Raw genomic sequence first — 16,223 nt, forward strand, 5'->3', positions numbered from 1 at the left:
GAGTTGTTCCAGGAAGAGGGGGGGGGGGGGGGAGTTTTATCTATCCGTTCGGCCATTCAGATTTTGATGTACATCGGACTCGTACCTCATTTCATGTCTATGTCGAAGTGTTCCCTTAAGCGATACAAGATTATTCACAAAACACTCTCTTCTTTATTTTTTTATCTCCCGGGATATTTGTATTTATACAGGAGTATAATATCAAGATTTATTGTATCACAAGCATGTCATGCCTAATTTTTATCGTCATTTGGGAAATTAATCTTTTTTTAGGAATCTTGAAACGCTGTGCAAAACGTTTCGTTTTTACTGATTGTCTAATATTAGATATCGATTTGTTCTGTAGTTGGGAGCTCTGGTATAGGGTCCAGTCAGCCTTATTGAGGTCAGATGAGAAGCTGCTTGAATAAAGAAACTGCGGCACCATTAGGATTCACGCTGGTCACATGTCCCACAGTCAAAATTAATTCCTCGCACTGCCTTGTAGGCAGCAGTCCGAACAGGTGTAAGGCCTAATCCGTGAGTGGTGTTTACTTTTTAATTAATTCACAATCTTGGTCACCTTTTTTCTCCATCAGGTTCCCGACTGGTTTGTTGCATCCCGTTAGGAATTCTCCTGTGCCAGCCTTTTCATCTCAGAGTACCATTAGCGCTCAGTATCCTGAATTAATTTTTTGGATATATTCCAGTCTCGGTCTTACCCCATATTTTTTCCTCTTCAGCTCCCTCAAGTACATCAAGATATTCCTGCTTCCTAACATATGTCCTATCATCACGTCCCTTCTCCTTGTCAATGCTTTCCAGACATTTCTGCCCCCGCCGATATTACAAAGAACTTCTTCATTTCTTATCTTATCAGTCCCCCAATATTTAATATTCTTTTACAGCACAACATCTCAAAGATTTAGATTCTCTTCTTTTTCGTTTTTAATTTGCTAATAAATGAAATAGTAATTAACTGAAATGAAATCCAGACTGTAAAATCTTTATTTTATTGAAATACGAAAGCCAATTTTCTCTTCCCAAAGTCAAAGCAACCTTCCCACTTGACATCTGTTTCCTTTACTATTTCTCCTAGGCACTCAGCTCTCGTTTTTAACTTTAATTAGCGTCCGACAGAACCTTGTAAATCCAGGGCCATAAAAGAACACAGATCCTTAATTGTCGATAACTGTGACACCTTTTTATGTGTCATTTCGGTTTTTATAAGCTTTTCTCTTTTAATCCATGATCTGTTTTTCCAGAAGGTATATTCATTTGATACATTCGTTTCAGGGATACTAATTGAAAGTGTATGATGTCCCGAGACTCTAAACAATGTATTTGCCTTCCTGGCAGATTAAAACTGTGTGCCCAACCGAGACTCGAACTAGGTCGGGCACACAGTTTTAATCTGCCAGGAAGTTTCATATCAGCGCACACTCCGCTGCAGAGTGAAAATCTCATTCTGGAATGTATTTGCCTTCTGCTAGTAGAGTTATAGCATCTGAGACTTCCGACAAGACCACAGGACCGAAATCGAAATTTCATTCTACAGATATCCGTCACCTGCTTTTTAATACCTCGCATAGCCTCTCTTGCGTTTCTGGCAACATAAACTACTCGAAAACAGAGTTCAGTATTCGAGCTAGATATGGCATTTTTAAATGTCAAAAAGTTTCTAACCTTATTCCTTTAATTTCATACAAGTAATGAGCCATGCATACACCAAATTTGGTTAAAATTACTCGAGGCGTCCCTCAGTTTTGATTCTGTGTCACCCCTTATCATGCTTATCCTCAGCCACAGGGCTACTAACAATGTCGCATTGTAACAGTAATTTTTTTCCTGACAGCAGGTGATATGTGTGACAAGTTTTCTAGAAACTGCTTTAGGGCTTACAGACATATGCTAGTACGCCATTATCTGTGCACCATAACCTCTTGTGATGCAACGTGATTGTGACTCTCACCAAAGATCGTAGTGACGCCAACAACCTTGCATTCGTTACTAATTTTTAGCGAATATCTGTAGTGTAATGTGAGATCAATTTTTTCCATTCCCATGTTGTACTCCGCTATCCTCAAAGACTTGTTGAGGTCTTCATTGTTTGCGAACTGTTTTTCACCCAAAAAATTCTTTAGGTTCGGGAATCAGTCAGAATCACATGGTCGCAAGTCAAGGATTTATGCCGGATGTCAAGAAATTTCCCGCTTAAGTCGCTGAAGTTCTTGCTGTGTTCGTGCTGATGCAAGAGGCCGCGTATTGTCTTGAATCAAAAACTGCCTTGACGACAACATTGTACGTCACTCCCTAGTAAGATGTGTGGAATGTTGTCGGCAAAGGTGTTCAAATGGTTCAAATGGCTCTGAGCACTATGGGACTTAACTTCTAAGGTCATCAGTCCCCTAGAACTTAGAACTACTTAAACCTAACTAACCTAGGGACATCACAAACATCCATGTCCGAGGCAGGATTCGAACCTGCGACCGTAGCGGTCGCGCGGCAAAGGTGTTGCTTTTTTTTCCATGAGAATGCGCGGCATCATGCATCAGTACGAACACAGCAAGAAGTTCAGCATCTTAAGTAGGAAATTTTTGAACATTCTGCGTACAGCTCTGACTTGGCACGAAGTGATTTTTCACTTATTCCCGAACCTGAAGGAATGTTTGAGTGGAAGACAGTTCGCAAGCGATGAGGACCTCAAACAAGCAGTGATATACGGTCTCAAATCTTTGTGGTAAGGAGCGGAACTTGGGAACGGTATATTTAGTGTTTATTTAGTCGTGCCGAAACGTTCTTTACTTTTTGAACGACCCTCATATAGTCAGTGATTCTCTGTTAAATATTCAGGATTTGTTACAATTAATAGCGTAAACGCGTATAGTTGAAAGTACAAGATATCAGAGGCAAAAAAGCCTCAGGGAACATAGGTCCGCAAACGAACCTCTTGCGACAATATTACGGCATTTTTGTTACCAGCCACCACTGACTTGATTCTGTGTAAATATCATCCCATTTAGGAAAAGGTATCAATAATGTACAACATTCAAAAAAGTTATTAGAGATACTTTGCTAGAAGTGCAGGTGCTTTGAATGAACACAACAGTTAGATAACCGTTCTCGTTCGTAAAGGTGTACAAAGTGCCGTGCTTCTTCCCGGATAAAGGCCTGTAACCGTCGCCGCAATAAGTTTTGAATCGTTTCTGCAGTGTCGTCCGAACAAGGCATAGCCAGGGCAAAAGAACCACAGGCGCAAAGATGCGAGCTGCTGCCAGCGCCATAGAGACTCACAGCTTGGGGGAGTTCCACCAGCGCCACGGGCGGCGCTGAGGATGAAGATATCCACAATCCGCCCGTGACCAGACAACCGACAGACAGACAGACAGACAGACAGACAGACTCGGAAGATAGAAGAGGAGCTCTCGCCCACCTGGCAATAGATCATCGTCCTGGGCTGACTTAGACAGCGAACTTCGTTTACTGAACTCTTAAACCTGTTGTAAATTGCATTTGGTATTCACTGTGAAGTTGCATTTAGCCATTGAGGGATTTTTTTGTGTTATATTAATTGCGGTGTTGCAGACTTCATCATTCTGCAAGTCACAGAGAAAAGTAAATATTTTTAACTCATTTGTGTGACTTTGTTACTAATTTGATGGAGTGTCGTAGAAACTTTGTTCTCCTATCCAGCTACCGGACCCTGGGGCATAGCTGTGTAATAGTGGCAGGGAGAAATTGTGTTAGTGGTGTACTGCACCAGAAGCCGTTTCACGAACTCACAAAACCGGCCTACCATATCAACAGTGGCAACTCAGTCTCCCCAGTAGTAGCGACGAGGCCTTTACAATTCTGGCGACTAGGGTGTACTAAAGCTTCAGACACGCCCGGACCATTTCGAAATTCTTGACAAATATCAACAAGTTTATGTTCCATTTGTTCAAGCATGTTAACTGGAATGGCGTACACATCTAAGGTGGCCCAAATAGAGAAATCCATGGGGTTCAGATCAGGCGATCTTGGAGGCTGCGGCACAAGTCGTCCTCGCCAATTCCATCTGTGGCCATATCGGCACGTTAGATATCGTCTCACCACAGAAGCAAAGTGTGGCAGTGATCCATCATGCACGTACAACATCCTCCGGTGTAACTTTAAGGGAACATCCTCAAGCAATCTTGCAAGATGAACAGAAACCAATTTGGTAGCCACGTAGCACGACTAGCCACACATTCAATGAGAAACGTCGCTGATGAGGCTCACGCACAGCCTGTGGGTTGGAGGCTAGATGACTTCAAACGTGAGTAATAATTAAACACAGAATTACGATTGAACCATGCTACATCTGCAAATAAAGTGTTGTTGTCAAACGTAGGGTTGCCTACCGTTTGTTGTTGTATCCACTGACAGATCATTTGTCTAGGACCAAAGTCCGTCTCAAAAAGACTCTGAACTCGTTGGCGGTGGTACGGCTGCATTGCACTGTGATGCATCGTTCACCAAACACTACTGTGGTTCATTCCAGGAATTTATGTGGCAAGTCTCCGTGCGAGATTCCTGGACAGTGTTCGACTGTTTCCAGCACCACATATTCAAGCATAGGTGTAATAAGTACAGGCCTATCCGCTCCTGCAGTATGTGCAAATCTCCCAGTTTCTCGGAGGCACTGATGAACATTTTGTAAACGTTCGACTCTCGAGGTGCCTTCGGGCAGGGTATGCTTCTTGGTACAAAAAAATCGAATGGCTCTGGGCACTATGGGACTTAACTTCTGAGGGCATCAGTCCCCTAGAACTTAGAACTACTTAAACCTAACTAACCGAAGGACATCACACACATCCATGCCCGAGGCAGGATTCGAAACTGCGACCGTAGCGGTCGCGCGGTTCCAGACTACAGCGCCTAGAATCGCTCGGCTACCCCTGCCGGCTTCTTGGTACAAGAGTGCAGCCTCTCGTGCATTGCCGTTAACACTACCATACATGAAACGCATATCCGCATACTCCTCGTCACTGTCATGTTTAACGTCACCACCAACACTCCTACAACTGACGTGAGTGGCGCTCTGACAGTGTAGTGTATTGTCTAATCCATTCTGTTTACAACTCCACAGGCCGAAAATATAAAAAAAGACCACACCACGGACCGACATGCGATGTTTACACAGAACCTCGTCAGAAGTAGCTGGCAACCAAAAAGTCGCGCGTTTGCGAATCTACGTTTACAGAGGCTGTTTTGCTTCTACTGTCGTGCACTTTCAACTGTACGCATTTACATAATTAATTATGATACACCCTGTATAGATACACAATATTTCTTTCTGTGGCTTACATATGTGGACTCAGTATTTTGCGTCATGGAAGACTGTTCAAATGTGTGTGAATTCCTAAGGGACCAATCTGCAAAGGTCATCGGTCCCTAGACTTAAGCCGGCCGAAGTGGCCGTGCGGTTAAAGGCGCTGCAGTCTGGAACCGCAAGACCGCTACGGTCGCAGGTTCGAATCCTGCCTCGGGCATGGATGTTTGTGATGTCCTTAGGTTAGTTAGGTTTAACTAGTTCTAAGTTCTAGGGGACTAATGACCTCAGCAGTTGAGTCCCATAGTGCTCAGAACCATTTGAACCATTTTTCCCTAGACTTACACACTACTTAAACTATCTTAACCTAACTTATGCTAAGAACAACACACACGCCCATGCCCGAGGGAGGACTCGAACTTCCGGCGGGAGGGGCCGCGCAGTCCGTGATATGACGCCTCAAACCGCGCGGCCACTACACGTGGCCATCGACGACTTCAAAATATACACATGTCTTCTGAGTAGACGGCATTAATATAAATGAATCAAGAATTTTCCAAACGTATGTGTAAGTTATGATTTGTTCCTGTTCTTGTTATTTGAGCAAAGCTTGCAAATTACCTGAAAATGAATTTACTGATCTAATTACTATAGCGAAAATTTGAACTTTCAGATCTGCCACAAGAAAAGAGAAAAAAAATCTTAGTTTTCTCACGAATGCTCGCCTAACAGTGTTCACAGTGTTTCGACAGCAGCCGCTTTGGACAAGGTAGTATGAATGTTCTGATGTAAACGCTTGATTATCTGACTTCTCTATAACATACGTGTAACTCAATGGCACAGTGCGAAAGTGAAGGAAGGATTTACCTTCCGGTGAGTAGGAGCTTATTGGAGACGGAGGACATGTTTATATTGGAGAAGGGAATGTACCCTCCTTTTCAAAGATTCTGTCCCCAAGTTTGCCTTGAGCGATTTAGGGAAATAACGAAAAACCCAAGCCTGTATGCCGGACAGGAACTTGAAGCGCCGTCCTCGTAGATGCAGATCCGGGATCTTGCCACTGCCCTGGCTACTTCGCTTTGTACAAGTGCCCAAGTGTCAGACCGCAATTCCGAACGTTCGGGAGTCCAAATCACAGCTTCTTTGAACTTTAACAACGTTTTCTTAACACTATGTGACCAAAAGTATCCGAAGATTCCCAAAAACATACTTTTCTCATGTTAGGTGCATTGTGCTGCCACCTACTGCCAGGTACTCGATATCAGTGAACTCAGTAGTCATTAGACATCGTGGAAGAGTAGAATGGGGCGCTCCGCGGAACTCACGGACTTCGAACGTGGTGAGGTGATTGGGTGTCACTTGTGTCATACGTCTGTACGCGAGATTTCCACACTCCTAAACATCCCTAGGTCCACTGTTTCCGATGTGATACTGAAGTGGAAACGTGAAGTGACACGTACAACACAAAAGCGAACAGGTCGACCTCGTCTGTTGACTGACAGACACCGCCGACAGTTGAAGAGGGTCGTAATGTGCAATAGGCTGACATCTATCCAGACTATCACACAGGAATTCCAAACTGCATCAGAATCCACTGCAAGTACTATGACAGGCGAGACGTGAGAAAACTTTGTTCTTATGTTCCAAAGATGGACCAACATGCTAGTAAGCAGGTTTCGTCTCATGAATTTATGATTGTATCTGCAATAATCCCGACATCTTTCTCAGTACAAGTCAGTTTCAGTGCTCTATTGCTATCTCGTCGTTGTGGTCTCCAGTCCGAAGACACGTTTAATGCAGCTCTCCATGCAAGTGTCTCTTACGGAAATCTCTTTATCGCTGCATAATTAATACAACCGCCTTACTGTAGTCAGACTTACTATCCATCTAAAGTTTTTACCCTTCACTCACTTCCCTCCACTGGGAAATTAACAATTCCTATATGCCAAAGGTTGTATCTCATCGACCTCTTCTTTATTCTAAATTCGGTGCTTACCGTCGAAGTCCACGGTGCCGGAGCCGTCAGTGTCGATCTCAGCGATCATCTCGTCCAGCTGGTCCGGCGTCAACTGGTCGTCTAGCGCCGCCAAGATCTCGCGCAGACTCGATGTTGGGATGTAACCGTTGCCTGCCACAAACAAGGCGTGAATCATCTATCTGTCAGCTTGGAGACTAAACAGATTAGAAATTACATTTCTGTTCTACCTGTCTAATGGAAAATAAGCCTGCTGAAAGGCTTTCGCGGTCTCATATTCACGTTTTATTTAGTAATAATGGACCGAATGTTGCCTTTGTTTAGCAAATATTATGAAACAACATTCTGTCTACATGATTTCTTGTACCTACCAGTCAGCATGGTTCAACGGATATCCGTTAGAAGGAAAGCTGTAATGATTCGTCGTTATATTAAGTAAACATTGGAAGTCATTTTTTCCGTTCTACGTCATTCCTTAGTTGCTTCAAAATTCATAGAGGTCTTAGCAACCAAATGAAAAGCAGTTTCTTTTTTGCCATACGCGTTTCGCTTCTTTTATTTTTAAAGCATCTAGCTTGACCTGTAATACGTGTTTCTACTAATATATATAATACATTTATTATGTAGTAGCCCCCCCTCCCACAATGAACCATGGACCTTGCTGTTGGTAGGGGCCTTGCATGCCTCAGCGATACAGATAGCCGTACCGTACCGTAGATGCAGCCACAACGGAGGGATATCTGTTGAGAGGCCAGACAAACGTGTGGTTCCTGAAGAGGGCTTTTTCAGTAGTTGCAGGAGCAACAGTCTGGATGAATGACAGACTTGGCATTGTAACATTAACCAAAGCGGCCTTGCTGTGCTAGTACTGCGAACGGCTGAAATCAAGGGGAAACTACAGCCGTAATTTTTCCCGAGGGCATGCAGCTTTACTGTATGGTTAAATAATGATGGCGTCCTCTTGGGTAAAATACTCCGGAGGTAAAATAGGCCCCCATTCGGATCTCCGGTCGGGGACTACTCAAGAGGGCGTCGTTATCAGGAGAAAGAAAACTGGTATTCTACGGATCGGAGAGTGGAGTGTCAGATCCCTTAATTGGGCAGATAGGTTGGAAAATTTAAAAAGGGAAATAGATAGGTTGAAGTTAGATATAAAGGTAATCAGTGAACTTCGGTGACAGGAGGAACAAGACTTCTGGTCGGGGCTATAAATGTAAAACCAAATAACGGTAAAGCAGGAGTAGATTTAATAATGAATAAAAAAATAGGAGTGCGAGTCAGCTACTACGAACAGATAGTGAACGCATTGTTGTAGCCAAGACAGACACGAAGCCCATGCCTACTACATTATTACATGTTTATATGCCAAGTAGATCCGCAGATGACGAAGAGATTGAAGAAACGTACGTTGCGACAAAAGAAATTATTCACGTAGTGAAGGGAGACGAAAATTTAATAGTCATGGGTGACGGGAATTCGATAGTAGCAAAAGGAAGAGAAGGAAACGTAGTGGGTGAATATGGATTGGGGGTAAGAAATGAAAGAGGAAGCCACCTGGTACAATTCAGCACAGAGAATAACTTAATCATAGCTAACACTTTGTTTAAGAATCATGAGAGAAGGTTGTATATGTGGAAGAGGCCTCGAGATACTGGAAGGCTTCAGATACATTATATAATGGCACGACAGAGATTTAGGAACCAGGTTTTAAAGTGTAAGTCATTTACAGGGGCAGATGTGGACGCTGACCATAATCTATTGGTTATGAACTGTGGACTAAAACTGAAGAAACGGCATAAAGGTGGGAATTTAAGGAGATGGGACCTGGATAAACTGAAAGAACCAGAGGTTGTAGAGAATTTCAGAGAGAGCGTTAGGGAACGATTGACAGGAACAGGGGAAAGAAATACAGTAGGAGAAGTATGGAAATGGAAATGAGCGTTTGGCGTCATTGGCCGATAGGCCCCTTACGGGGCAGGTCCAGCCGCCGTGGTGCAGGTCTTATTACATTCGACGCCACATTTGGTGACCTGCGCGCCGGATGGGGATGAAATGATGATGAAGACAACACAACACCCAGTCCCTGAGTGGATAAAATCCCCGACCTAGCCGGGAATCGAACCCGAGCCCCTTATGACGGCAGTCCGGCACGCTGACCTACCGGGGCGGACACTTTGAGAGATGAAATAGTGAAGGCAGCCGAGGATCAAGTAGGTAAAAAGACAAGGGTTAGTAGCAGTCCTTGGGTAACAGAAGAAATATTGAATTTAATTGATGAAAGGAGAAAATATAAAAATACAGTAAATGAAAAAGGCAAAAATGAAAATAAAAGTCTCAAAAATGTGATCGGCAGGAAGTCCAAAATGGCTATGCAGGAATGGTTAGAGGAAAAGTGTAAGGATGTAGAGGCTTATCTCACTAGGGGTAAGGTAGATACTGCTTCCAGGAAAATTAAAGAGACCTTTGGAGAAAACAGAAGCACTTCTATGAATATCAAGAGCTCAGATGGGAAACCAGTTATCAGCAAAGAAGGGAAAACAGAAAGGTGGATGGAGTATATTGAGGGTCTATACAAGGGCACACGTACTTGAGGGCAATATTATGGAAATGGAAGAGGACGTAGATGAAGATGAAATGGGAGATATGACACTGCGTGAAGAATTTGACAGAGCACTGGAAGACCTAAGTCGAAACAAGGCCCCGGGAGTACACAACATTCCATTAGAACTACTGATAGCCATGGGAGAGCCAGCCCTGACAAAACTCTACCATCTGGTGAGCACGATGTATGAGACAGGCGAAATATCCTCAGACTTCAAGAAGAATATAATAAATCCAGTCTCAAAGAAAGCAAGTGTTGACAGGTGTGAAAATTACCCGACTGACAGCTTAACAAGTCACGGCTGCAAAATACTGACACGAATTCTTTACAAACGAATGGAAAAACTGGTAGAAGCCGACCATGGGGAAGATCAGTTCGGAATCCGTAGAAATGTTGGAACACGTGAGGCAGTACTGACCCTAGACTTATCTTAGAAAATAGATTAACGAAAGCCAAACATACGTTTCTAGCATTTGTAGACCTAGCGAGCGCTTTTGACAATCTTGACTGGAATACTCTCTTTCAAATTCCGAAGGTGGCCAGGGTCAAAGGCTGTTTACAATTTGCACAGAAACCAGATGGCAGTTATAAGAGTCGAGGGCATGAAAAGGAAGCAGTGAAGGCAACAAATAAAAAAATGGCGCAGGAATTACAATTCATGAAGAAGAAATAAAAACATGCCGATGACATTGTAATTCTGTCAGAGACAGCAAACGACCTGGAAGAGCAGTTGAACAGAATGGACAAAGTCTTCAAAGGACGATATAAGATGAACACCAACAAAAGCAAAACGAGGATAATGGAATGAAGTCAAATTAAATCAGGTGATGCTAAGGAAATTAGATTAGGAAATGAGACACTTAAAGTAGTAAAGGAGTTTTTCTATTTGGGGAGCAAAATAACTGATGATGGTCGAAGTAGAGAGGATATAAAATGTAAACTGGCAATGGCAAGGAAAGCGTTTCTGAAGAAGAGAAATTTGTTAACATCGAGTATAGATTTAAGTGTCAGGTAGTCGTTTTTGAAGGTATTTGTATGGAGTGTGTCCATGAATGGAAGTGAAACGTGGACGACAAATAGTTTAGACAAGAAGAGAATAGAAGTTCTCGAAATGTCGTGCTACAGAAGAATGCTGAAGATTATATGGGTAGATCACATAACTAATGAGGAAGTATTGAACAGAATTGGGGAGAAGAGAAATTTGTGGTTCAACTTGACTAGAAGAAGGGATCGGTTGGTAGGATATGCTCTGAGGCATCAAGGGATCACCAATTTAGTACTGGAGGGCAGCGTGGAGGGTAAAAATCGTAGAGGGAGACCAAGAGATGAATACACTAAGCAGATTCAGAAGGATGTAGGTTGCAGTAGGTACTGGGAGATGAAGAAGCTTGCACAGGATAGAGTACCATGGAGAGCTGCATCAAACCAGTAAGTACCACCGAACGATAATTTAACCTCATGAAATTGGTGCTACAAAAGTTGTTTTCAATCTGAAAAGCAAGAGAAAGCGTAACATAGCAACATTTTTGTAACTACTATATAATAAATTTATTGTACACATTTAAAAAAATGTTTACGAGAGGCTACTGAAGTTGCTTCATTACAAAAGAAGCGAAATTCAATCGGTAAACCACAAACTGCCTTTCATTTAGTTGCAAAGACTGAACATACTTCCATGAAATATCGGAAGGTTTATAATGCACTGTAACCCTGAAAGTGCTTCAGTGTACCTTTTTATGCTACGTGCAAATGTTTTGCAGTTGTTACCTGTGAAGAGGAGCTACCTTTTACTGTCTTTAAAGTTATCTGCGTGTTTATTTTGATCCTTAGGCTGATACGTAATGTCCCTATGGGAATCATTTCTCACTACATGCACGAACATCTATGCCGAAAATCATCTCAATTTACATTAGCTGTTCCTTGAGGGATCGAACACAATATATCATTTAGATTTTGTTCTCAGTTGTCATAAAGGAAAATCATTAGTACTGAGTGTAGAATTTGAAGGATGTATAGAACAAAATATAAAGAACAATATAAGACACAGCAGCTGTGGATAATAGATTATCACAAAGGACTTCCACTTTATCTCTATAGATTAGAAAATATAACAAAAAACTACTGTTCTTTGTTTAGAGCCACTACGCATCACTTTAGACAGAAGGCAGGAGTATTACTAGTTTTCTGTTTACTGTGTCTGTATATACTATTATCGAAAATAAAGTATCGCGCCGTGTTCTTGTTCGTTTGACGGTAAATAATTTATTTTCACGGCCTTGCCATACAGTCGGTCATTCACATGGGTAGTGGCAGAGAACAGTTGTCCCTTAAAGCACTCACAGTGTTGTCGTAATTTGAAGTTTTTTTTTCGAGCATCTCCAGTATTGGGGATTTCCCAATTGTACTTTGTCGACTTAACAGCCACAGTACCGTCATACCAAACAATTTGAATACCAAACAATTTAATACGCGTAGAAGAACTAAAATTCAAAAGCTTCATACCTCAATTCAACGGTTAACTCTCTGTCGCATGACTTGTTTTTTAGAGAACCAATTTCAGTAAAAAATTTTCTGGGGATAGGATCTGACACGAAATATTATGTAAGGATGAACACAAAATTTTTCAATTAGTTTTGATTTATTCAATATTTTAGTTTAGTTGCCGTACAGTAAATGCTGTTATTAAGCATTATTTTACATACCTTGAAAGTCTAACTCGATGTGATGTAAGTGGCAGAAGTAAAACACTCTTCCAGTTGCACTCGACTTTTAGCAAAGATTACCGATTTTGAACTGATTCTGGCAACACAATGGCGCTAAACACAGTCTAGATCGATACAACCAGGCTACGCGTGTTGCAGACGGAAACGTCTTGCATATACGAGTGCATTATACGTAAATTTACGGTCTTGTTTTTGCCAAATGGCAACACTATGTAATAGAAGGTTAACTGATATGATCACTCGACTCCTTCCATGGAGAAGAATTAATAAATAGGACTTCGACGCATCGACTTTTCACACTACAATAAGCTTCTCTTGTTTGTACTATAACACAATTTTGTTTAAAAAAGAAATACTCTATACTATATGCAGGAGGAATGTCGCATAATTTTTGATGTGAATTAACTCTACATATTAAAATAAACCGAAAAAGTCCTACGAATACGTGTCCGATTTTCGATTGTTACGGAACTGGAGCGGATTGAAGACTATGCACATTCATCAGTGAATATGAAGACAGAGGTAGATATTACGTACATAAATGCTGCAATAACGCGTATTTATCCAGATTTTCAGAGCAGAAAAGACAAAGTTTGGATATGCTCTTCGCGACCTCACATGTGATTTACTGTGTTCTCAGCATCTGCGATCCCCCCTTACTCCCGCCTCTTCTAACATCATGGTTACCAAAAGGTATGGGAGATACATTATCCCATACCAAACACTAACCAAATCTGGTTCAAGATGATAAATCTGAAACATAATTACTACTAGTTTCTTATTAACGTTATTATATTTTGTAAATGTGGAATCCAACAATGTATTTTCTTCAAACAGACAGAGAACTGGGATGACTAGCTAAATATCTCCCAATGATTAAGTAAGGGCCGATAACCTTTTGGCCTTTTTCCTCACCTTCCTGTTAGTGGCAGATGCTCACCTTCCTTGTCGTAGAGACGGAACGCCTCCTTCAGCTCCTTCTGCATGACCTCATCGTCCTCGTCCAGGAAGTGCGTGGCGACGCGACAGAACGCTTCAAAATTCAGGCGACCGTTCTCTGCAACAGATCGCTCACGGTCAGAATCTTCGATGGAGGATATCGAATGTACCATCTGTATTGTTCAGATCTGAAAACACGAATCCAAGTGGTACGCGATAAAAATGTCCTGAAAGATATATTTTATCATTATTACAAGTTACAGAAATATGTTTACAGTGCGCACAAACTGACTGAAGCATAATCGCCGAAAGTTTAATGACCCCAAATATTTACACAACTTTTAATTTCTACGTAAAAAGAAGGAAATGTCACAGGGCAAGGCCCAGTTGGTTTGTATATTTGCTTTGTCACTGAAGATCCTGTTTAACGTTCCTTTGGGCAATACAAACGTTATTTCTAGGTGTAGATGTAACCTATGAAGATGGAGACTTGATTATCACAACATTTTCAGTCCGTAAATATGGCCTCAACAGATCTTCACAATAAGACCATTATTTATTCCAGAAGATAGTCATGAATTATGTTTGTTCCTCCTGATATTAGGAAAGTAAAGCCCCCTGTTGTATAGACACGTCACTGCCAGAAAATGACAATAAAACGCTATCAGGCTTCGAAGAAAGTCATGGTAGGTGCTTTTGGCTTCCTTGAGCAGACTGCCTCTACCTGAAATCACTGACCAAGTACTACGCATGTGGGTGATCACAAATAGCAGTTACAGTTAATCCGCGTAGGTACCAATTATCGTACCACTACAGGATTGTAGTTCACAAGTATTACGGTTAAACATTTGTCTAAAAATTGTCAATTTCGTACAAAAATTATGAATGCCCTCAGCACTTCGAGGCATTTACTGCTCCGAGTTTCCTGATCAAAAATGAAAGCATACGTTTCTAACCGATACACAATGAGTTGTACACAATTCCTATACTTACTTACTCCGCAAGCCACCTGACGGTGTGTGGCGGAGGGTACCCTGAGTACTTCTCTCGGTTCTCCCTTCTATTCCAGTCTCGTATTGTTCGTGGAAAGAAGGATTGTCGGTATGCTTCTGTGTGAGCTCTAATCGCTCTGATTTTATCCTCATGGTCTCTTCGCGAGATATACGTAAGAGGGATCAATATACTGCTTGACTCTTCGGTGAAGGTATGTTCTCGAAACTTTATCAAAAGCCCGTACCGAGCTACTGAGCGTCTCTCCTGCAGAGTCTTCCACTGGAGTTTATCTATCATCTCCGTAACGCTTTCGCGATTACTAAATGATCCTGTAACGAAGCGCGCTGCTCTCCGTTGGATCTTCTCCCGTAACGCTTTCGTGATTACTAAATGATCCCGTAACGAAGCGCGCTGCTCTCCGCTGGATCTTCTCTATCTCTTCTATCGACCCTATCTGGTACGGATCCCACACTGTTGAGCAGTATTCAAACAGTGGGCGAACAAGCGTACTGTAACCTACTTCATTTCTTTCGGATTGCATTTCCTTAGGATTCTTCCAATGAATCTCAGTCTGGCATCTGTTTTACCGACGATCAACTTTATATGATCATTCCATTTTAAATCACTCCTAATGTGTACTTCCAGATAATTTATGGAATTAACTGCTTCCAGTTGCTGACCTGCTATTTTGTAGCTAAATGATAAGGGAACTATCTTTCTATGTATTCGCAGCACATTACACTTGTCTACATTGAGATTCAATTGCCATTCCCTGCACCATGCGTCAATTCGCTGCAGATCCGCCTGCATTTCAGTACAATTTTCCATTGTTACAACATCTCGATACACCACAACATCATCTGCTGCAAAGCCTCAGTGAACTTCCGATGTCATCCACAAGGTCATTTATGTATATTGTGAATAGCAACAGTCCTATGACACTCCCCTGCTGCACACCTGAAATCACTCTTACTTCAGAAGACTTCTCTCCATTGAGAATGACATGTTGCGTTCTGTTATCTAGGAACTCTTCAATCCGATCACACAATTGGTCTGATAGTCCATATGCTCTTACTTTGTTCATTAAACGACTGTGGGGAACTGTATCGAACGCCTTGCGGAAGTCAAGAAACACGGCATCTACCTGTGAACCCGTGTCTATGGCTCTCTGAGTCTCGTGGACGAATAGCGCGAGATGGGTTTCACACGACCGTCTCTTTCGAAACCCATGCTGATTCCTACAGAGTAGATTTCTAGTCTCCAGAAAAGTCATTATACTCGAACACAATACGTGTTCCTAAATTCTACAACTGATCGACGTTAGAGATACAGGTCTATAGTTCTGCACATCTGTTCGACGTCCCTTCTTGAAAACTGGGATGACCTGTGCCCTTTTCCAATCCTTTGGAACGCTACGCTCTTCTAGAGACCTACGGTACACCGCTGTAAGAAGCGGGGCAAGTTCCTTCGCGTACTCTGTGTAAAATCGAACTGGTATCCCACCAGGTACAGCGGCCTTTCCTCTTTTGAGCGATTTTAATTGTTTCTCTATCCCTCTGTGGTCTATTTCGATATCTACTATTTTGTCATCTGTGCGACAATCTAGAGAAGGAACTACAGCGCAGTCTTCCTCTGTGAAACAGCTTTGGAAAAAGACATTTAGTATTTCGGCCTTTAGTCTGTCATCCTCTGTTTCAGTACCATTTTGGTCACAGAGGG

At 42.1% G+C, this 16,223-nt stretch overlaps 1 protein-coding gene across 1 annotated transcript in view; it reads right to left on the reverse strand.

Annotated features, from left to right (window-relative positions):
• The window catches only part of LOC124788256 (troponin C-like), a 63,184-nt gene that overhangs the window by 3,466 nt on the left and 43,495 nt on the right, over positions 1-16,223 (reverse strand). The window contains exons 4-5 of the mRNA XM_047255457.1: positions 13,513-13,629; positions 7,269-7,400 (exon numbers count right to left, since the gene is read on the reverse strand). Of these exons, the coding sequence (XP_047111413.1) occupies positions 7,269-7,400; positions 13,513-13,629 (249 nt within the window). The remainder of the gene's footprint in view (positions 1-7,268; positions 7,401-13,512; positions 13,630-16,223) is intronic.

The sequence above is a fragment of the Schistocerca piceifrons genome, chromosome 3, assembly GCF_021461385.2.
Source record: "Schistocerca piceifrons isolate TAMUIC-IGC-003096 chromosome 3, iqSchPice1.1, whole genome shotgun sequence".
Lineage (NCBI taxonomy): Eukaryota > Metazoa > Arthropoda > Insecta > Orthoptera > Acrididae > Schistocerca > Schistocerca piceifrons.